At 41.1% G+C, this 22,135-nt stretch overlaps 2 protein-coding genes across 6 annotated transcripts in view; both read right to left on the bottom strand.

The window, feature by feature from the left end:
- Window positions 1–213: 213 nt before the first annotated feature.
- Window positions 214–3,326, bottom strand: LOC140908282 (myb/SANT-like DNA-binding domain-containing protein 7). Its single transcript, XM_073335240.1, has 2 exons — window positions 1,359–3,326; window positions 214–767 (listed from the first exon to the last, which is right to left on the bottom strand). The coding sequence occupies exons 1-2, from the start codon at window positions 1,930–1,932 to the stop codon at window positions 679–681; spliced, it is 663 nt and encodes a 220-aa protein (XP_073191341.1). The 5' UTR covers window positions 1,933–3,326; the 3' UTR covers window positions 214–678.
- Window positions 3,327–6,155: 2,829 nt separating this feature from the next.
- CEP43 (centrosomal protein 43) overlaps window positions 6,156–22,135 on the bottom strand; it is a 50,910-nt gene continuing 34,930 nt past the window's right edge. Inside the window, exons 7-13 of one of the 5 annotated variants that reach the window (XM_073337914.1) lie at window positions 19,972–20,192; window positions 13,703–13,783; window positions 13,379–13,491; window positions 13,019–13,087; window positions 9,769–9,808; window positions 9,061–9,154; window positions 6,156–8,148 (exon numbers count right to left, since the gene is read on the bottom strand). In XM_073337914.1, the coding sequence (XP_073194015.1) occupies window positions 8,074–8,148; window positions 9,061–9,154; window positions 9,769–9,808; window positions 13,019–13,087; window positions 13,379–13,491; window positions 13,703–13,783; window positions 19,972–20,192 (693 nt within the window). In that variant the 3' untranslated portion in view covers window positions 6,156–8,073. The remainder of the gene's footprint in view (window positions 8,149–9,060; window positions 9,155–9,768; window positions 9,809–13,018; window positions 13,088–13,378; window positions 13,492–13,702; window positions 13,784–19,971; window positions 20,193–22,135) is intronic. The other 4 variants (XM_073337913.1, XM_073337915.1, XM_073337916.1 and 1 more) reach the window with 4 other exon arrangements.

Here is a 22,135-nt window from a genome sequence, read left to right as displayed (position 1 = left end):
AAGTTCTGTTTGTTTCTCCTTGATGAAACCCCCCGCCCCTTGGTTCACTCTACTTCCCTATAAGCTAACCACCCGCCCCTCCTCCCTTCAATCACCGCTTGCAGAGGCAATAAAGTCATTGTTGCTTCACATTCATGCATTCTTTATTCATTCATCACACAAATAGGGGGATGACTACCAAGATAGCCCAGGAGGGGTGATGGAGGAGGGAAGGAAAATGCCACACAGCACTTTAAGCACAGCACTTTAAAAGTTTACAACTTTAAAATTTATTGAATGACAGCCTTCTTTTTATTTGGGCAATCCTCTGTGGCGGAGTGGCTGGTTGGCCGGAGGCCCCCCCACCGCGTTCTTGGGCGTCTGGGTGTGGAGGCTATGGAACTTGGGGAGGAGGGCGGTTGGTTACAGAGGGGCTGCAGTGGCAGTCTGTGCTCCAGCTGCCTTTGCTGCAGCTCAACCATACACTGGAGCATACTGGTTTGGTCCTCCAGCAGCCTCAGCATTGAATCCTGCCTCCTCTCATCATGCTGCCGCCACATTTGAGCTTCAGCCCTCTCTTCAGCCCGCCACCTCTCCTCCCGGTCATTTTGTGCTTTCCTGCACTCTGACATTATTTGACTCCACGCATTTGTCTGTGCTCTGTCAGTGTGGGAGGACAGCATGAGCTCGGAGAACATTTCATCGCGAGTGCGTTTTTTTTTTTTCCTTTCTAAGCTTCACTAGCCTCTGGGAAGGAGAAGATCCTGTGATCATTGAAACACATGCAGCTGGTGGAGAAAAAAAAAAAAAGGGACAACGGTATTTAAAAAGACATTTTATAGAACAGTGGCTACACTCTTTCAGGGTAAACCTTGCTGTTAACATTACATACATAGCACATGTGCTTTCGTTACAAGGTCGCATTTTGCCTCCCCCCACCGCGTGGCTTACCCCCTCAACCTTCCCCCCTCCCTGTGGCTAACAGCGGGGAACATTTCTGTTTAGCCACAGGCAAACAGCCCAGCAGGAATGGGCTCCTCTGAGTGTTCCCTGAAGAAAAGCACTCTATTTCAACCAGGTGACCATGAATTATATCTCACTCTCCTGAGGATAACACAGAGAGATAAAGAACGGATGTTGTTTAAATGCCAGCAAACATACACTGCAATGCTTTGTTCTACAATGATTCCCGAGTACATGTTACTGGCCTGGAGTGGTAAAGTGTCCTACCATGAAGGACGCAATAAGGCTGCCCTCCCCAGAAACCTTTTGCAAAGGCTTTAGGACTACATCTAGGAGAACCGCGAATGCCAGGGCAAAGTAATCCTTTCACATGCTTGCTTTTAAACCATGTATAGTATTTTAAAAGGTACGCTCACCAGAGGTCCCTTCTCCGCCTGCTGGGTCCAGGAGGCAGCCTTGGGTGGTTTCGGGGGGTACTGGCTCCAGGTCCAGGGTGAGAAACAGTTCCTGGCTGTCGGGAAAACCGGTTTCTCCGCTTGCTTGCTGTGAGTTATCTACAACCTCATCATCTTCTTCGTCCCCAAAACCTGCTTCCGTATTGCCTCCATCTCCATTGAAGGAGTCAAACAACGCGGCTGGGGTAGTGGTGGCTGAACCCCCTAAAATGGCATGCAGCTCATCATAGAAGTGGCACGTTTGGGGCTCTGACCCGGAGCGGCCGTTTGCCTCTCTGGTTTTCTGGTAGGCTTGCCTCAGCTCCTTCAGTTTCACGCGGCACTGCTTCGGGTCCCTGTTATGGCCTCTGTCCTTCATGCCCTGGGAGATTTTGACAAAGGTTTTGGCATTTCGAAAACTGGAACGGAGTTCTGATAGCATGGATTCCTCTCCCCAAACAGCGATCAGATCCCGTACCTCCCGTTCGGTCCATGCTGGAGCTCTTTTGCGATTCTGGGACTCCATCATGGTCACCTGTGCTGATGAGCTCTGCATGGTCACCTGCAGCTTGCCACGCTGGCCAAACAGGAAATGAGATTCAAAAGTTCGCGGTTCTTTTCCTGTCTACCTGGCCAGTGCATCTGAGTTGAGAGTGCTGTCCAGAGCGGTCACAATGGAGCACTCTGGGATAGCTCCCGGAGGCCAATACCATCGAATTGTGTCCACAGTACCCCAAATTCGAGCCGGCAAGGTCGATTTAAGCGCTAATCCACTTGTCAGGGGTGGAGTAAGGAAATCGATTTTAAGAGCCCTTTAAGTCGAAATAAAGGGCTTCATTGTGTGGATGGGTGCAGGTTTACATCAATTTAACGCTGTTAAATTCGACCTAAAGTCCTAGTGTAGACCAGGGCTCAGGTGCCATAAGTACTCCTTTTCTTTTCACAAAGAGTGTCACTCCCCCAACAGGATGACCTATTCTATCCTTCCAATATGCTTTGTACCCTAGTATTACTGTCTCCCATTGATTATCCTCATTCCACCAAGTTTCTGTGATCATAGAAGATTAGCGTTGGAAGAGACCTCAGGAGATCATCTAGTCCAACCCCCTGCTCAAAGCAGGATCAACCCCATCGAAACGATCCCATCCCGGCTTTCTCAAGCCAGGCCTTAAAAACCCCTAGGTAACTCATTCCAGTGCTTCAACGCCCTCCTAGTGAAATAGCTTTTCCTAATATCCAACCTAGACCTCTTGCACTGCAACTTGAGACCACTGCTCCTTGTCCCATCATCTGCCACCACTGAGAACAGCCTAACTCCATCCTATCTGGAACCCCCCTTCAGGTCGTTGAAGGCTGCTATCAAATCCCCCCTCACTCTTCTTCTTCAGACTAAATAAGCCCAGTCCTCTCAGCCTCTCCTCATAAGTCATGTACTCCAGCCCCCTAATAATTTTTGCTGCCCTCTGCTGGACTCTCTCCCATTTGTCCACATCCTTTCTGTATTGGGGAGCCCAAAACTGGACACAATACTCCAGATGTGGCCTCTCCAGTGTATATATGACATAACTAGAATGCGTGTTACGCTACATATGCCATGTAACATATCTCTGTAAAGGTTATGATCTACTGAATCTATTAATCCTATTTGTATGCATGTATCAGTTTTATATACGAAGTTATGAATATTGGCTGCATACTTGTTTGATTCTGAGTAGGTTTTCGTGAAGCAGTTGGTCAGCTTCCTGAGAAAAGACTATTCTCAGTAAGTGCCCAGTCAAGAAGCCCTTAAGCCAACAATGAACTTGGAGATGCCAGTCCACATCTGGGCTTTCCCAGGAATGTGGCTTGGCTGGTAAGGAACTCAGTCATGCATGGACATGTGACTTGCCCAGGTGACTCCAAAACTCCATTTTGTAGCTGGACTTTGCATAGGGGAGAGGAGGGCGGGTCTCCACCCACAAGAGAAAGTCTATTTAAGCCCGTGGGAGACCCCTCCATTTTGTCTTCAGCTGGCTAAAGAGAGCCTCTCCACCCCCAAAGATACCTGAAGGAAACTGGAACAAAGGACAATAACTACAGGGGGCATGAGTGATTGCTGGACCCAGACGAGAAAGAGACTAGTCTGTAAAAGAGAGCTTACTGGAACTGGTGAGGATTTTATCTGTATTCAATTTGATTAGACATAGACTTGTGTGTTTTATTTTATTTGGTAATTCACTTTGTTCTGTTACTACTTGGAACCACTTAAATCCTACTTTCTGTATTTAATAAAATCACTTTTTACTTATTAATTAACCCAGCCTATGTATTAATACCTGGCTGGGGGGTGGTGGGAAACAGCTGGGCATATCTCTCTATCACTGTTATAGGGGGCGAACAATTTGTAAGCTTTATACAGGGTAAAACGGATTTATTTAGGGTTTGGACCCCATTGGGAGTTGGGCATCTGAGTGTTAAAGACAGGAACACTTCTGTAAGCTGCTTTCAGTTAAGCCTACAGCTGTCAGGGGATGTGGTTCAGACCTGGGTCTGGGTTTGCAGCAGGCTAGCGGCTCTGGTTCAAACCAGGCAGGGCACTGAAGTCCTAGCTGACAAGGCAGGAAAGCAGGAGCAGAAGTAGTCTTGGCACATCATCAGGTGGCAACTCCGAGGGGGTTTCTGTGATCCAACCCGTCAGAGGTTTTGGGACAAACTGATAAACTAAATAATAATAAGTCATCCAGGGCCAGATGGTATTCACCCAAGAGTTCTGAAGGAACTAAAATGTGAAATTGCAGAACTGTAGTTTGTCACCTATCATTTAAAATCAGCTTCTATATCAAATGACTGGAGGATAGCTAATGTGATGACAATTTGAAAAAAGGGCTTCAACGGTGATCCCAGCCTTCAGTACTGGGCAAACTGGTTGAAACTATAGTAAAGAACAAAACTGTCAGACACATAGATGACAATTTGTTGGGGAAGAGTCAACAAGGTTTTTATAAAGGGAAATTATGCTTCACTAATCTACTATATTGCTTTGAGAGGGTCAACAAGCATGTGGACAAGTGTGATCCACTGGATGTAGTGTACTTAGATTTTCAGAAATCCTTTGACAAGGTCCCTCACCAAAGGCTCTTAAGCAAAGTAAGCTGTCATAGAATAAGAGGGACAGTCCTCTCATGGATTGGTAACTGGTTAAACGATAGGAAACAAAGGGAAGGAATAAATGGCCAGTTTTCAGAATAGAGAGACGTAAATAGTGGTGTCCTCCCAAGGTCTTCACTGGGACCAGTCCTATTCAACATATTCATAAATGATCTGGAAAAAGGGGTAACAGTGAGGTGGCAAAATTTGCCAATGATACAAAACTACTCAAGATAGTTAAGTCCCAAGCAGACTGAACAGCTACAAAAAGGATCTCACAAAGATGGGTGACTGGGCAACAAAATGGCAGATGAAATTCAATGTTAGTAAATGCAAAGTAATACACAGTGGGAAACATAATCCCAACTATGCATATAAAATGATGGGGTCTAAATTAGCTGTTACCACTCAAGAAAGAGATCTTGGAGCCATTGTGGATAGTTCTCTGAAAACATCCACTCAATGTGCAGCGGCAGTCAAAAAAGCTAACAGCATATTGGGAATCATTAAGAGAGAGATAAGACGACAGAAAATATATTGCCCTCTATCTAAATCCATGGTACACCCACATCTTGAATACTGCATACATATGTATATGGGAATTAGAAAGGTTCAGAAATGGGCAATAAAAATGATTATGGGTATGGAATGGCTGCCATATGAAGAGAGATTAATAAAACTGGGACTTTTCAGCTTGGAAAAGAGATGACTAAGGGAGGATATGATAGAGGTTTATACAATCATGACTGGTGTGGAGAAAGTAAATAAGGAAGTGTTATTTACTCCTTCTCATAACACAAGTAGTAGGGGTCACCAAATAAAATTACAGTAAAAACTTTGTTATCCATCATGTTGGTTAACATGTTGGATAAAATTCCTGTTAACTAAGAGTTATACTTACCAATGGATTACCAATTTTCAAAGAATTAGAATACAATAAAATGAACAAACTTTTCTCGCCCTTTTCAAGACATGTACAGATATCTATTTTCTGTTTTAATGTCAACAATCTCTTACTCTTCTCTCCTTTGCTTTTTGCTGGTATTTTGGAAGCCATAATGGTAGGGTTGTGTTGATATTTTACGATAAACACAGGACAATACACTGAGTAATAAACCGACCGATCACAATGGCGGATACAAACAGAAAGAACAGCATTTGGCTCTTCTTGGCTAACTCAATTGTTGTCTGACTGCTCTAGGAAATACTCAGATCCTGAATAGCTTCAGCATCAGTCCCAGTTACTAGATTGAAGATTTGTATTGGAAGATATCAGAAATGCTGGTTTCTAGAGCTTTCTGGTTGGTAAAATGCCAGATAACACAGCTTTTACTGTAATAGGCAGGTTTAAAACAAAAGGAAGCATTTTTTTCTCCACACAGTGCACAGTCACCGGTAGAACTCTTTGGCCTTCACAACAGCCTCTGGCAAGACTATAACAGGGTTCAAAAAAGAACTAGGTAAGTTCATGGAGGACAGGTCCATCAATAGCTATTAGCCAGGAGGGACAGGGATAGTGTCCCTAGCCTCTGTTTACCAGAAGCTCTGAATGGGCAACAGGGGATGGATCACTTGATGATTACCTGTTCTGTTCATTCCCTCTGGGGCACCAGGCATTGGCCACTGTTGGAAGACAGGATGCTGGGCTAGATGGACCTTTGGTCTGATGCAGTATGGCTGTTCTTATGTTCTAAGTGCCTCCAGTGGAAGTTCTAGTGGAAGAATACACCTTCAGACATGCTGCTGCTTTCTTTTTTCCATGTCCTCCTTTACAGGTAGTAATTCTAGGCACAAGATCTCCCACATCTTAAAGAATCTCAGCCTCAGTAGTTATTGCTACAAGATCTTTGCTACTTCAAGGCTGTGGCATGTAGATTATGGGATAGTCTCTCTTCTGTGCTCAAGACCGCTACATTACGCCACAAGGTAAGATGTTGATTCCATGGCTCATGTTCTGTTGCTTTATGCTGGCTATTTGGGGATAGATATAAATAAGTCACACTTCCCCTCTGCCCTCAAATAATCTACCTACTGTATAAGTATAACCTTCCAATACAGCCTCACATCTGCTAGCTCAGTGTGTAAGAGCCTGAGTCAGACTCAAATCAAAGTAAAGCAGCTCTGTAAGCTGTACCAGTGGATATGGTCTTGCATGCTACTGTTCTTGAAATGGCTAGGTTACCTGAAATAAAGTTACAAAGCCTGCAAAAAGGTGATTAATTTATCTTTATATTCACTGACATGTATCTTTTCCAATGTATTTTTTTAACAATGCTCCAAAAGTACACATTTTGAAGGCTTGTTTCAGTATTACAAATGTCCATGACCTATATACTACAGCAGCGCCATGCATGACAGTATAGTTAAGGAACTGTCAATGTTTCCATTACTGACTCTGTTTTTCAAGAGTTGATAATGGAAGTACAGAAATGTGCTCCTGGCTGTAACTTAGTGTGTTCAATATCTTAGGCCTGGTATTTATTTTTAAATATTTGGGTTTAAATCTGTTCATCTGTCATTAGATTCTGATACACAGAGAAGTTTAATTGCTTCACACTTTTTTGGTGCTCCTTTTTAAAAAGAAACATGGATTTTTAACAATGAAAGTGAGTCAATACAAATTAAGATCCCCCCCCAGTAACATGAACTCCACAAACCATTAAACAGCTCTTCTCAGAAATTTTGCTATTTTGTATTATGATCTATGGATCATAAGGGAATCTCACATTTTTATTAGGATTTTAACAGGTGTTAACATTAATGAAATTATCACACACAAAAAGTAGTTTAGAGTAACGTTAATGGTCTGACAGATACATTAAAACAAGAAAGTTCAGAGTTGACAGATACTTCAGCCAAGATTTTCAGAAGTGCCTACTGATTTTAGGTGCCTCAGTTTGGGCTGTTCAGCTGGAGACACCTTAAAGGGGCCTGGTTTCCAGAAAATGCTAAAAACTAGGCCCCTTGCAGACCTCTAAAGTTTGGCTCCCAAAAATCACTAGTCACTTCTGAAAAATCTTGACCCCTTAAAGTAGGCAAGAAGTGACTAGGTACTGAGGCAAATTTATTAGATATTATGTAAATTTCAGAGACTGCTTTTACTCTCCTGCTGAAGTTTTTAGTAAGTTGAAGCAGTAACTCTTAAGTTTTCTTGCTTATCTTAGCTAAAAATCAGACCGTTACCATAACAGTGTAAATTCATTATAAAGACATACATCTGTGTAGAAGTTCTGCAGCTTTGCTGATTTCTTCAGTTATGTTCTCCTATAGACTGATGATTTTGTGTATCCATCGCCAGCAATGGACATCCAGCCGGAAAAAATTCAACTCCTTGTGTGAAAAGTTTTGCTGAACCAGACGAAGAACAATAATTCCAATATTAGACTCAAGCTGGAATTAACTATTTCATTTAGTTCTTACTATGATTTTATAAGCGCTCTGTACACCTCCAGTCTTTCTGAAACACAAGGCACAAATAGGGAACAGACATTCCAGCAAAGAATGATTGTCTGAAAATAGCAGTCCACAAGAGTCCTCAATCCAGCACTAGAAACATCTCTACTGTCCAGTTCTATGCCACATCCTCTAGATAATCTGCAACATCACTTAACTGAGAAATGGTAAGATCTTGCGTGAGGTCTTCAAGCTAGAAGAGTAAACAAAAATCAACCAGACAAGATATATTTATTTAGATTTCTAAATCTATTAAACTATACAGTCCTGCAAAAAGCATCTTGCTAGCTTACGGCCCTGTCTGAAAGGTATCAATTCCAACATATGAGATACCGTGTGCATTCAACTGCCCATTAAGTTAATGAGAAGTACCTTATAGAATTGGGCTCCTAATGCCACTGCTTTACTTTTCCAACCAAATAAAGAGCAATTGGTTCAAATGAGAAAAAAAATATTTAAAATAAAGTAGATTTGGAGTCACTTGCCCTGTTTACAATTTTAAAAATGCACTGAAAATTTTTGGAAGGTGACCTAGGCAATAGGCTGTTAGCATGCTGTCAAAGAACTATTCAGCTGGAAGCAGTACCTATTAATTGTAATATCTCAGAGTTCAACAGAAGCCCAGCAAAAATACTTTAAAGTCTTCTGGTTTAGAAAGGGAATATACTCTAACAATGCAGACAGAGGTATGGAAATTTGATAGCCAGTACTGAATAATGAAAATATGAGCACAACTGAGGCAGTTAATAAAAACTCTTGCATAAGCTGAAAGATTACAAGAAAACCTCTCAACTGTTACTGCACAGTTAGATCAAATAATTGTTTTGTTTTTTTTTCTTAAAAAGAGTCAGTATAGACTCTAACCCTAATGAAAACTTATGCTCAAATAAATTTGTTAGTCTCTAAGGTGCCACAAGTACTCCTTTTCTTTTTTAGTAAATGAATGGTTATAAATAGAAGGCAGTTTTAATGAATGGCATGACTATATCCACCTGTGCCCAAAGGGTTTATTACATAATGACAATTGTCCAGAAAGGAGAACCCAACATCTAATCACCACATCCAAGACAAGATTAAAAGCATATCCAGACAATAAAAGTCATACTTTATCACTGGCATTCAAGTCGTCTATTTCCACAGAAATTTCCTCTATTTCTTCACCAATACTGATGTCACTTTTTTCTGAGCGATGACTGGTACTAATGACAGAAAAATGAATAAAAGGTGAAAATAATTAGATTTTCTTTTTCTGCTGTACAAGAATTCCCACCACACTCACACACCTCTATAGGGAAGAGTGTTTAGGTTAGATAGCGCCATTTTTACAGAACAGAAATTTAAATAAAAATATTTGAGAATACACCTGTAACTAAATTAAGCTGTGAGAAATAAGCTGTGCCATGTATATTGTAGGATCCAGGCCTTAAATGTTATTGCTCAATTGTCTGCCCTTCATGCTGCCGAGTTTTTTAGATGCAAGATTCAATTTGGACTAAAGTTAGCTAAAAATACTAATTAAAATGTATAAAAAAGTAAATGATAAAAATGTATTGTTGAGAAGAGGCTTTTTAATTTGATTAAAAAACCCTAAAGCTTGTCAGCATCCTAAGGACAGGTTTTCAAGACACTCCTGCCTACAGAAAGTATAAGAAAGATGTATATTCACAAATGTGTAACAGACAGATGGCAGCATTGTCAAACTGATCATGATAGGATGGAACCTACTTCTGGTTCAATGTAATTAGAAAACTGAATCATGTTTACTATCCATTAAATATTACCCTGTAGCAATATAAGTATTTTTCCCTCTTACCTGTTGAAATCATCAACATACTCATCTTCATCTCCAGTTCCTAAATAATGAAAAAAGTATTTTACTGAACAAAACAGATTCCCTGTGCAGGAAATATGAAGAGATCAAATTATATTTCTGTACTTGTAATGGGGGAACTGAAAAATATATATATATATATTTTTAAACACAATGCATGTATTTGTAATTAAAAACAAATATCATGTGAGCACTGTACATTTTGTATTCTGTATTATAATTAAAATCAATATATTTGAAAATTTGGAAAACACCTAAAATATTTAAATAAATGGTGTTTATTATTAATAGCGTGATTAATCGCACAATTAATCACGATCAATTTTTTTAACTCACTTGACAGCCCTGTTAATAACAACAAGGGGAAGGAATGTATGACAAAATAGGGAAAAAAAGATTAAAGAAGATTTAGGGGAGTTAAATGTATTCAAGTTGGCAGGGCCTGATGAAATTCATCTTTAGGATATTAAAGAACGAAGTAAAGCAATCTCAGAACGGTTAGCAAATTATCTTCGAGCACTCATGGAAGATGGGTGAGGTCCCAGAGGAGTGGAAAAGGGCAAACATAGAACCTATTTTTGAAAAGGGGAACAAAGATGATCCAGGGAATTATAGACGAGTCAACCTAACTTTGATACCTGGAAAGATACCGAAACAAACTGTCAATTTATAAGCATGTAGGAAATATTTTAGAGAAGTTCTATGGCTTGTGTTATACAGGAGAGCAAACTAGGTGATCACAATGGTCCCTTCTGGCCTTGGAATCTAGGGTTATAAGGAATAGCCAGCACGGATTTGTCAAGAACAAATCATGTCAAACCAATATAATTTCCTTCTTTGACAAGGTTACTGGCCTACTGGATGGGGGGAAGCAGTAGATGTGATATATCTTGATTTTATTAAAGCTTCTGACAAAGTCCAACCTGACATTCTCAGAAGAAAACTAGGGAAATGTGATCTAGATTAAAATTACTATAAGGTGTATGCACAACTGGCTGAAAGACTGTACTCAAAAAGTAGTTATAGAATACCAGAGTTGGAAGGGACCTCAGGAGGTCATCTAGTCCAACCTCCTGCTCAAAGCAGGACCAAGCCCCAATTTTTGCCCCAGATCCCAAATGACCCCCTCAAGGATTGAACTCACAACCCTGGGTTTAGCAGGTCAATGCTCAAACCACTGAGCTATCCCTCCCCCCAACGGTTCGCTGTCAAAGTGGGAGGGTGTATCAAGTGGGGCTGCAGGGGTCAGCTCTGGATCTGGTACTATTCAACATTTTCATTAATGACTTGGATAACAGAGTGAAATGTATGCATGTAACATTTCCAGATGACACCCAGCTGGGAGGGGTAGCAAGCACTTTGGGAAGAGGATTACAATTCAAGATGACCTTGACAAACAGAACTGGTCTGAATTAAACAAGAAAAACTTCTATAAAGACAAGTACTACACTTAGGAAGGAAAAAATCAAATGTGCAGCTACAAAATGGGAAATAACTATTTAGGTGGTAATACTGCTGAAAAGAATTGGGGGGGGTAGAGTGGATCACAAACTGAGTATGAGTCAACACTGTGATGCAGTTGAAAAATGGCCAATATTCTAGGGTGTACTAACAGGAATGTTATATGTAAAGGCTTGTCTACATTACGTGCTGCATCGATGGGCAGTGATTGATCCAGTGGGGGGGAGGGTCAATTTATCACGTCTAGTCTAGATGCGATAAATCGACCACCAAGCACTCTCCCGTCGACTCTGGTACCCCACCAATGCGAGAGGTGCAGGCGGAGTTGATGGGAGAGTGTCAGCCGTCAACTTACCGCAGCGAAGACACTGCAGTAAGTAGATCTAAGTATGTTGACTTCAGCTACATTATTCACGTAGCTGAAGTTGCGCAACCTTGATCAATTCCCCCCCAGTGTAGATAAGGCCTAAGATACAGGAGATAACTGTCCTGCTCTACCGAGCACTGGTGAGGTCTCAGCTGGAGTGCTGTATCCAATTATGGGTATCACATTTTAAGAAAGATGTGGGAAAATTAGAGAGTCTAGAGGCGAGCAAATAAAATGATAAAATGTTTAGAAAACTTGACTTATGAGGAAAGGCTACAAAAATGAGGCATATTTAGTCTTGAGAAAAGAAGACCGAGGGGACAGCTGATAACAGTCTTCAAATAAGTTAAGGGCTGTTATAAGCAAACAGCGATCTATTGTTCTCCATGTCCACTGAAGGTAGGATAAGTAGTAATGGGCTTAATCTACAGCAAGGGAGGCTTAGGTTAGATATTAGGAAAAACTTTCTAACCATAACAGTAGTTATGCTCAGGAACAGGCTTCCAGGGAGGCTATGGAATCTGTATCATTGAAGGTTTTGAAGATCGGGTTGGACAAACACCGGTCAAGGATAGTCTAGATGTACCTCAGTGCAAGGGGCTGGACATTGCTATGATTCTATGTTGATACTATAATTGGGAGAATTTCAAAGACACAAAAAGCAATTACAGACGCCTAAATCCCACTGAAAGCCAATGAGAGTTGCATGCCTAACTTCTACTTGTGCCTTTAAAAATCTGCCCTTAAAAGCCTATGCTACCATTTTCAATAAAGATCTTAAGTGAACACTAATTCCGAGATGCATTTCCATGCTGGATAAATTTACAAAGTCTTATGTATTTTTGCCATAGAATTGAAAACAATGGTAACTGGACACTGATGTCATCAAGCATATATCCAGGAATATATTACAATTTCCAAAAAAGTAACTATGTAACATTAATAGCAATATGGGGAAATGCTTCATAAAAGCTAGTATCATATGGACTTAAGCTGCTTTACAAGACAAGACATTTTATTTTTTCTTACAGTAGGTTTTCCCCTGGTGTTCTAGTCAACAATACCTTACTGACAAGCAGACCAACTACAAAATTATCACCAAAATTTATGCATGGGATGGCTTGAGTTCCTGTTGTATGTTTCTACCAGAATTATTTTACACACACAAGTAATTCCTGCCAGTTAGGAATTCTGTACACAGAATAATGAATCAAATCTTGCTTCTTACTCAAGCAAGACTCCTGCTGTCTCCAATGGAACTTTTACCAAAGTAAGACAGCAGGTTTTGGCCCAGTATCAGTATATTTCAGTGTCTCAGTTTCCTTGAGGAGCTGAAATAGAACTCAAATGTAGGCATATCAAAACTAGTATGTTTACGTTCCTTCATACTCAACAACCACTTGCCTAATTCAAGAGATCCAAATTTTGCATTCACCAAGCGTAGATCTTTCAAAACAGAGTTTCTATTTGCATCTGTAACCAAAAAAAATTTAAATCAGAAATACGTTTGGTTATTGTTTGGAAAAAAAAAAGAAAAAGAAAGAAAAAAGAGCACACTTAAATACATCCATCAACCAATTAAATCTAGTATATTTTTCTATAGGCTAAAATTATATTCCAATTTTAAGAGCCAATCCTGCAAACACTTACAGACATTTATAATTATAAATGTAGGACTGGAAGGGATCTCAAGATCATCTAAGTCCATCCCCCTTCTCTCCTGCCCTAACTCAAGATACAAAAGGATTTCAATATTATACTTACTGTCAGGCTCTTTTAGTGAAGGTGCTCCAGCAAGGGAGCTTAGCCCACTCCTTAGTGGGGGTGCATCAGAAAGAGATGCAAGGCTTCCTCCTTGTTTGTTGGACTCTGTTTTCCTAAAAAGGGAAATAATTTGTAACTAGATATGTGACTCTCTCTTCTACCATCCATTAAATATGTATGCAACTAGAAACAATACTGTATGTAGCAAAAGATCAAGCGAAGGAAATATTTGCTCTACAATCTAAAAAAGGCCAAAAACTTTCTACTGGAAGTCGGTGGTAGAAGCGTCAAGCAAGACATGCAATAAGGAAGTTATTTTCTCACCTATTCACAGACTTCTGCCTGCCTTCTATCACAAACAGATCTCTTGCATCTTCTTCAGTATCACTATTTTTATCAGAGGGCCTTTAGTTATCCCCACAAATACCATGCAGCCAAGAGGAAAAGATTCGGGCATAAATAAATATATCAACCAGTTTTTGAATTATGACAGGTTTCAGAGTAACAGCCGTGTTTGTCTGTATTCGCAAAAAGAAAAGGAGTACTTGTGCTCAAATAAATTGGTTAGTCTCTAAGGTGCCACAAGTACTCCTTTTCTTTTTGAGTTATGATCACTTTTGTTCAACAAAACTAGTAACAGTTGTGTTGTAGAAAGCATGCCCCTTGAGATTGCAACAAAATGGATTTCTTTCATTGCCACATGATAAACTGGTTTAGCTGCTATTACATTTAGGAATGGAACATGAATTACCACATTATTTACAAATAAAAGATGCAACAAGCACATTGAAAGTCAAAGTTTAATCTTCACCATTCCCAGAAAATATCCTCAGTGACCAAGTGGTGATTGGTTTCGTGTAATGTATTTTACGCTCATCTAATGAAATGATGTATGAGCAGAATCTAATTTTGCATTAACTTTCTATGGTTTTGGTGAGTTTAATGTATATTTAAACAAGTTTATAAGGACATTATATACATTTATAATGACTCCACATTACATGTATATACACACAAAATTTGATCCACCATGGAGGAAGATTACAAACTATTATTTTACTACACATACAATAAGTCCCCAAAATCTGTAGAACCTTGCTAATTAGCATTTTGCTAATTCATTTACCACAATCTGCACACACAAAGATGCCTTACTATGAAATTGCTATTAATATCTGCATGCTACCTAAACCAAATTAAGATACACAAGTCTAAAAATGTATGTAAAATTGATATGGAAATAGATCGTTAGCATATTCCATGTAATTTGACAAACCTTGTTTCTTTTCTGCCATGGAGATTTGTTCTATATAAGGCAATTTAGTTTTGCTGCATAACTAAGGCTTCTTTTCTTGAACTCTTATCTTTCAAGTAGCAATAAGTATTACCATTCAAGTCATTGGCCTTTTAACAACTGATGACCACTTATGTACTAAAGTAATACTGTAGTAGTAAAATTCCTGAACAGCAGACATAGTGTACTGAGATTTCCAGAAAGCCTGTGTCAAGGTCCCCCACCAAAGGCTCTTATGTAAATTAAGTTGTTATGGAATAAGAGGGAAGATCCTTTCATGGATTGAGAACTGGTTAAAAGACAGGGAACAAAGGGTAGGAATAAATGGTAAATTTTCAGAATGGAGAGAGGTAACTAGTGGTGTTCCCCAAGGGTCAGTCCTAGGACCAACCTATTCATAAATGATCTGGAGAAAGGGATAAAACAGCAAAGTGGCAAAGTTTGCAGATGATACTAAACTGCTCAAGATAGTTAAGACCAAAGCAGACTGAAGAACTTCAAAAAGATCTCACAAAACTAAGTGATTGGGCAACAAAATGGCAAATGACATTTAATGTGGCTAAATGTAAAGTAATGCACATTGGAAAAAATAACCCCAATTATACATACAATATGATGGGGGCTAATTTAGCTACAACTAATCAGGAGAAAGATCTCGGAGTCATCGTGGATAGTTCTCTGAAGACGTCCATGCAGTGTGCAGCGGCAGTCAAAAAAGCAAACAGGATATAAGGAATCATTAAAAAAGGGATAGAGAAGAAGACGGAGAATATCTTATTGCCCTTCTATAAATCCATGGTACGCCCACATCTTGAATATCAAGTACAGATGTGGTCCCCTCATCTCAAAAAAAGATATACACCTCTACCCCGATACAACGCGACTCGATATAACACAGGTTCGCATACAAGGCAGTAAAGCTCTGACACGCTGCTCTGAGCAGTGTGTTAAGGGTGCCAGGCCGGGGCCAAGGGGTTGGATAAGGGGCAGAGGGTCTCGGGGGCGGTCAGGAGCTCCCCCCCTGGGTCTGGGAGACAGGAGCTGGGGGGGCACTTCTGGGGGCCCCGCAGTCCCAGAGTGGCCTGGGGGATTAGCAGGGGATCGGGAGAAGCCTGCTCCACTTCCGTCGCTTGGGGGAGGGGGCTTGGGGAAGGGATCCCCCCGCACTCACCGGCAGCAGCGGAAGCTGAGCAGCCCAGCCCCAACCCGCTCCACTCCGCCAGTTCCCAGGTGAGTGCGGGACCCCCCTCGCGACATGGCTAGGGCCGAGGCAAGGAAAGCGGAGTGGGCTGGGGCCGCGTTGCTCTGCTTCCTGCTGCGGGTGAGTACGGTGGGAATGGGGGGAGGGAGGGGAGGCGTCCTTTCCCTAACCTCCCAGGCAGCCGGAAGCGGAGCAGCCTGGCCCCAGCCTGCTTTACTCTGCCAGCTCCCAGCTGCGGCGCTCTGCTTCCCGCTGCAGGTGAGTACGGGGGGCATCCTTTCCCCAACCCCTGCACTCACCAGCAGTGGGGAGCAGAGCGCCACAGCTGGGAGGTGGCAGAGTGGAATGGGCTGAGGCAGTGTTGCTCCGCTTTTGAGTGCCTATCAGGAGGTAGGGGGTGTGGATAGGGGTCGGAGCAGTCAGGGGGCCAAAGCAAGTTTGCTATAACGCGGTCTCACCTATAATGCGGTAAGATTTTGTCTCCCGAGGACAGCGTTATATCAGGGTAGAGGTGTACTGGCATTAGAAAAGATTCAGAAAAGGACAAATAAAATGATTAGGGGTTTGGAACGGGTCCCATATGAGAAGAGATTAAAGAGGCTAGGACTTTTCAGCTTGGAAGAGAGGAGAAGGGGGGGTGGGGAAGATATGATCGAGGTATATAAAATCATGAGTGGTGTGGAGAAAGCGCATAAGGAAAAAAGTTATTTACTTGTTCCCAGAATATAAGAACTAGGGGCCACCAAATGAAATTAATGGGTAGCAGGTTTAAAACAAATAAAAGGAAGTTCTTCTTCACTCAGCTCATGGTCAACCTGTGGAACTCCTTGTCTGAGGTGGTTGTGAAGGCTTGGACTATAACAGGATTTAAAAGAGAACTGGATAAATTCATGGAGACTAAGTCCATTAATGGCTATTAGCCAGGATGGGTAAGGAATGGTGTTCCTAGCCTCTGTTTGTCAGAAGGTGGAGATGGATGGCAGGAGAAAGATCACTAGATCATTACCTATTAGGTTCACTCCTTCTGGGGCACCTGGCATTGGCTACTGTCAGTAGACAGGATACTGGGCTGGATGGACCTTTTGTCTGACCCAGTATGGCCATTTTTAATGTCTTTTGTTTTGAATTATTTGATTACGAACACTGGTCTATGAACTGTAGAATTTGCACTCATGATTGTTATATTTAGTTTTCAAGGACGGTAATTAACACAGATGCACTGGATGTGTAATTCTGACCTATGAATAAGACTGTGATTTAGTCACAGAGGTCACAGAATCCGTGACTTCCAAAGATCTGTGACTTCAGGCGCAACGGGCAGCAGGGGGGATCCCCGGTAGCTCCCAGCAGCTCCCCAGAGCTCTCGGCCGCGGTGGGCGGCAGGGGGATCCCCAGAGCTTGGAGCCACCAGCAGAGGGGGACCCTGGAGCTCCCAGCCTCTTCTCTCCTGCAGCTGCCCAGGCTACCCATTTTGTCATGGGTATTTTTAGTAACAGTCAAGGAGAGGTCACGGACTTCCGTGAATTCTTCATTTATTGCCCATGACCTGTACATGACTTTTACTAAAAATATCGGTGTCAAAAACGTAGCCTTACTTATGAACCATGATGTCAGTTAAAAGCCAAGCTAATCTGACAAGATAAATATGCTGGAAATTGCAACAATCCTGGCAATCTACCTGCTTCGAGAGACACTATCACCATCTCAGAGTCAATGACTGGAGGAACAAATTCCTTTGAAAGTTTCATTTTAATATTTTAAAGCCGCCAGTTTAAAGATCATGCACAATTATTAGATCTCTGACACTGGTATTCCCACCTATTGTTATATCCCAGTTTATGACCTCACAATCAGTTGGCTGTAGAAATTAACATGATGTTAGAATCAATTATTACACCTCTACCCCGATATAACGCAACCAGATATAACACAAATTCGGATATAACGTGGTAAAGCAGCGCTCTGGGGGGTGGGGCTGCACGCTCCCGCGTCTGGCTCCGACATGCTGCTCTGAGTGGCATGTTAAGGGTGCCAGGCTGGGGCCAAGGGGTTGGATAAGGGGCAGAGGGTCTTGGGGGGCCGTCAGGGGACAGGGAGGGTTGGATGGCTCAGAGGTTCTGGGGGCAGGGTGGTCAGAGGACAAGGAGCAGGGGGACTTAGATGAGGGTGGGGTCTTGGGAGGGAGAGGGTGTCTCGAAGGGGGTAGTCAGGGGACAAGGAGCCGGGGGGAGACGGAGTAGGCTTAGGAGTCAGTCAGGGGGAGGGAAGTGCCTATTAATAATGGAAACGCTCGAGGCCAAAGCAAGTTTGATATAACATGGTTTCACCTATAATGTGGTAATATTTTTTGGCTCCCGAGGACCATGTTATATTGGGGTAAAAGTGTACTTAAGCTCTTAAATAAGCAGGAGCAAATCAAAGATGTTATTTTAATTCTGCTATGGCTACTGATAAAAAAAGAAAAAATTACCAAAAGAATAATAGCAGAGTTCTTTGTAATGTAGTTCAATATTTTTCATGAGAAGTCAGCTGCTCTTTAAATATATTATAGGAGCATATCTTGTAATTTTTATTTCCTACTAGATAACAGTCATAAGTAATCCCTTTCTGAAAGGAGTGTGCCAGTTTATTAGAAATAGAGGGGAGAATGATGTCGTTACTTTGTGCCACACCAGGATCCTTCTAGTGTAAGGATGAGCATCTGATATTGAAGGGCCAACATAAGAGGGCTTAGACCTGTGGTTCTCAACTAGGGGTATGTGTACCCCTGAGGATATGCAGGGGTCTGTCAGGGAGTACATCAAATCATCTAGACATTTGCCTAGTTTTATAAACAGGCTACATAAAAAAGGTCTAGTGAAGTCAGGACAAACTAAGATTTCATAAAATAACTTGTTCATACTACTCCATATACACTGAAATGTAAGTACAATATTTATATTCCAATTTATTTATTTTATTATATGGTAAAAATGAGAAAATAAGCAATTTTTCAGTAATAGTGCGATGTGAGACTTTTACATTTTTAGATCGGATTTGTAAGCAAGCAGTTTTTAAGTGAGGTGAAACTTAGGGGGGGGGGGGGGCGCACGCAAGACAAATCAGACTCCTGAAAGGAAACACAGTAATCTGGAAAGGTTGAGAGCCACTGGATTAGACCACCTCGCTGCTTGTTGCCACTGTAAAAGGGAAAGAGTGGGAATGGATGGGGCAACCTCCTGCTACATCAATCCTCCTCAGGTGCATTTTTGGCCCACCCAAACTTTGAAGTTGTTCTAACACAGCACAGTGGAAATGGTTCTGCCCAGAGGTGCAGCAAGATCAAGGGACTGAGAACGTGGGCTTTGATACCTTTGCACCTTTCAGTCAGACTTGCACTTCAAAATATCATTTCACTCATTGTCCGACACTACGTAACCTCAAGTGCCCTAAAATGTTTGGGCCTGCAACGCTGACATGTTCCAGAAGAACAATTAATCTACTGAAAACAAGTCAGCTTGGACACACTGGGTAATAAACGTGAACACTGATTTGTATAAAGGGAACTTTTTCCAAGAGCAAAAGAGTCTTTCCTAATACTTGTATTGTATGAAGCTGGTGTGTATGTGTGTGTGCGCGCTACCAATATTTTCTTACCTACTCCAGTATTGTGGGTTAGATTCTGCCAGTCTTTATGAAGTTATGCAGAGAAATAAAGGTTCTCCCCTCCCACTTGTGCAGCTACTTTAAGGTTGGCCAGAGTTGCATCTCCAGGGCTCAAGGAGCATAGGGTTTGTACCTCAGATACTCACTCCTAGCATCAAATGGGTTGGAAAGAGCAGGGGTTAACAGAGCCAAGGGCTCCACTGCCCTTCTCCAACCCCACCAGCCAGATCAGTTGTCTTAGTATCAGAAGGGAATGATGCGACATCCCCAAAAGGGTGAAAATTACTCACCAGTGCAACCAGGGAGCCCCAGAAAGTATTGTGCATTTCAAGCAGGGTGTTTTACAGTGCACCTACACACCACCTTTTACTAGAGGCTATGTGCAAATAGCACATCTAACCCAAACCTACTAAGCATAAAATAAATGTTAACTATGGAGCACAGTTTACTTACCAGCCATAGTTTCTCTCCGGTTTGGGTATGGGATCATCAAAAAAAGAATCTCCCTCTATGTCATCCTCATCTACAGCCGGATCACTTTCTTCTTTGGTATTTAAGTCTTTGTGGTGCGGTTCAGAAACTAGCTTTGTCTCATTGGGAAGAAAGTAAATGCTGCTTTTGCTCTTTGTTTCTCCTGATGAGATACTTGTATCACTTTGACTGGTTTCAGCAACCTTTAAAAAAAAAAAAAAAAAAAAAATCAAATTTACAGAAGGGAAAATGCCTTTCCTTGAGTGAAGTCATGGAAATAGTTTCTCATGACTGAACTGCAGTCCAATTGTTAATAAAGGACCATCTGGGAACATACACTATGCAAGTTATCCACATAATCAAAATTTTTCAAATTAAATGATTTAATATTTCTATTTTTGTACCCATAAAGTTGTATCAACTAAGAAAAAAAATCCTATTTCAAAGCCATCTAAAGAGCTCTTTTTTAAAAAAAATTCTATTCTATTCCCTCTGTAGGGTTTTATAATATAGGTTATATCTAGAAGCAAAGTCAAATGAACTAAAAATACTGTAGTGCAGAAAAATTTACTCTAAAATTAGTAAAAAGTTATTTTGTGTAGGCAATTTAGTTGCTAACTAGGCATGTTTCAGCCTTCCACTTCTATCTATCTTAATTCTGTTATTTCCTAATTTCTGAGTAATTGATTTTAACCTTGCGAACATAGTTAACAGATAGCGTCGGAATATCGAGATAGAGAGATTAAGTATGGGGGCTCTACAGCTGGATTATTTATGGGACAGAGCTAATGACTTGTATTCTAAACTTGGTTCCAAGACTAACTTGCACAACCATAATCAAGGTACTTAACCTCTCTCTCTCTCTATTTCCCATCTACAGTATAAAAAAAAGAGGTTATCAATATTTACCTACCATAGGGGATGTTGCAAAATAAATGTTTATGAAGATACCATATAAATGCAAGAGACAAGGTGTGTAAGGTAATATCTTTTATTATACCAGTTTCTACTGGTGAAAGAGAAGCTTTTGAGCTCCACAGACCTGAAGAAGAGCTCTGTGGAGCTTGAAAGCTTGTCACTTTCACCAACGGAAATTGGTCCAACAAAAGATATTACCTCACCCACCTTGTCTCTCATATTTGGGACCCACAAGGCAACACCACCACTGCAAACAAAATATCAGTGCAAAGTATTCATGTGCAGAACTATGCAAAGTGACTATGCTACCACAGCACTCCATGTTTCCCAATGACTTCCATGACCATATATGCTCATTTTTCCTAGTAAAATGCTGTTTATTCTAATTGTTATGGCACAAAGTCAATATAAACTGAGAATTATCTTCCTTCCTTCTTATGCAACACAAGCAGTTAAGCCAAACTGTGCTGTTAGTGACAACTGCACAAACCCACTGGCATCAAAGGGGTTTTGAAAAGTGTAGATGATTGGAACTTAAACAATTAGTTTGATGATGCACAAGAAAGGATGGAATACTGTTTACTCACTCTGAGTTGCATTGGCTCTTACAAGTTGAACAGGAATAAAATACAATCAAAACTTATTAGTTAATATTCAGCAGCTATGACTCTGAATGCATACAAGAAACAGATCCATTGATTAAGAAATTGCTATTTTTAGACAGTCACTTTTCAGAGTAGAATCGCACTTTAAAGGTAGGTTTCAGAGTAACAGCCGTGTTAGTCTGTATTCCCAAAAAGAAAAGGAGGACTTGTGGCACCTTAGAGACTAACCAATTTATTTGAGCATGAGCTTTCGTGAGCTACAGCTCACTTCATCGGATGCATACCGTGGAAACTGCAGCAAACATTATATACACACAGAGATCATGAAACAATACAGTGGGGTGGGAGGAGGTATTGTTTCATGATCTCTGTGTGTATATAATGTTTGCTGCAGTTTCCACGGTATGCATCCGATGAAGTGAGCTGTAGCTCACGAAAGCTCATGCTCAAATAAATTGGTTAGTCTCTAAGGTGCCACAAGTACTCCTTTTCTTTTTACTTTAAAGGTAGTCAGTGAAGGCGGGAATTCAGAAGTAGAGCGTGGTGGAGAAAGATAATTCCATTTTGTGTAAGTTCCCCCCTCCCCTTTGGAACAAAAATCTCAAAATGTCTACGTTCTCTGC

The sequence above is a fragment of the Lepidochelys kempii genome, chromosome 3, assembly GCF_965140265.1.
Source record: "Lepidochelys kempii isolate rLepKem1 chromosome 3, rLepKem1.hap2, whole genome shotgun sequence".
Taxonomy (NCBI): domain Eukaryota; kingdom Metazoa; phylum Chordata; order Testudines; family Cheloniidae; genus Lepidochelys; species Lepidochelys kempii.
Note: the sequence above shows the minus strand (reverse complement) of the source record. Positions and strands in the feature narration are given on the sequence as shown.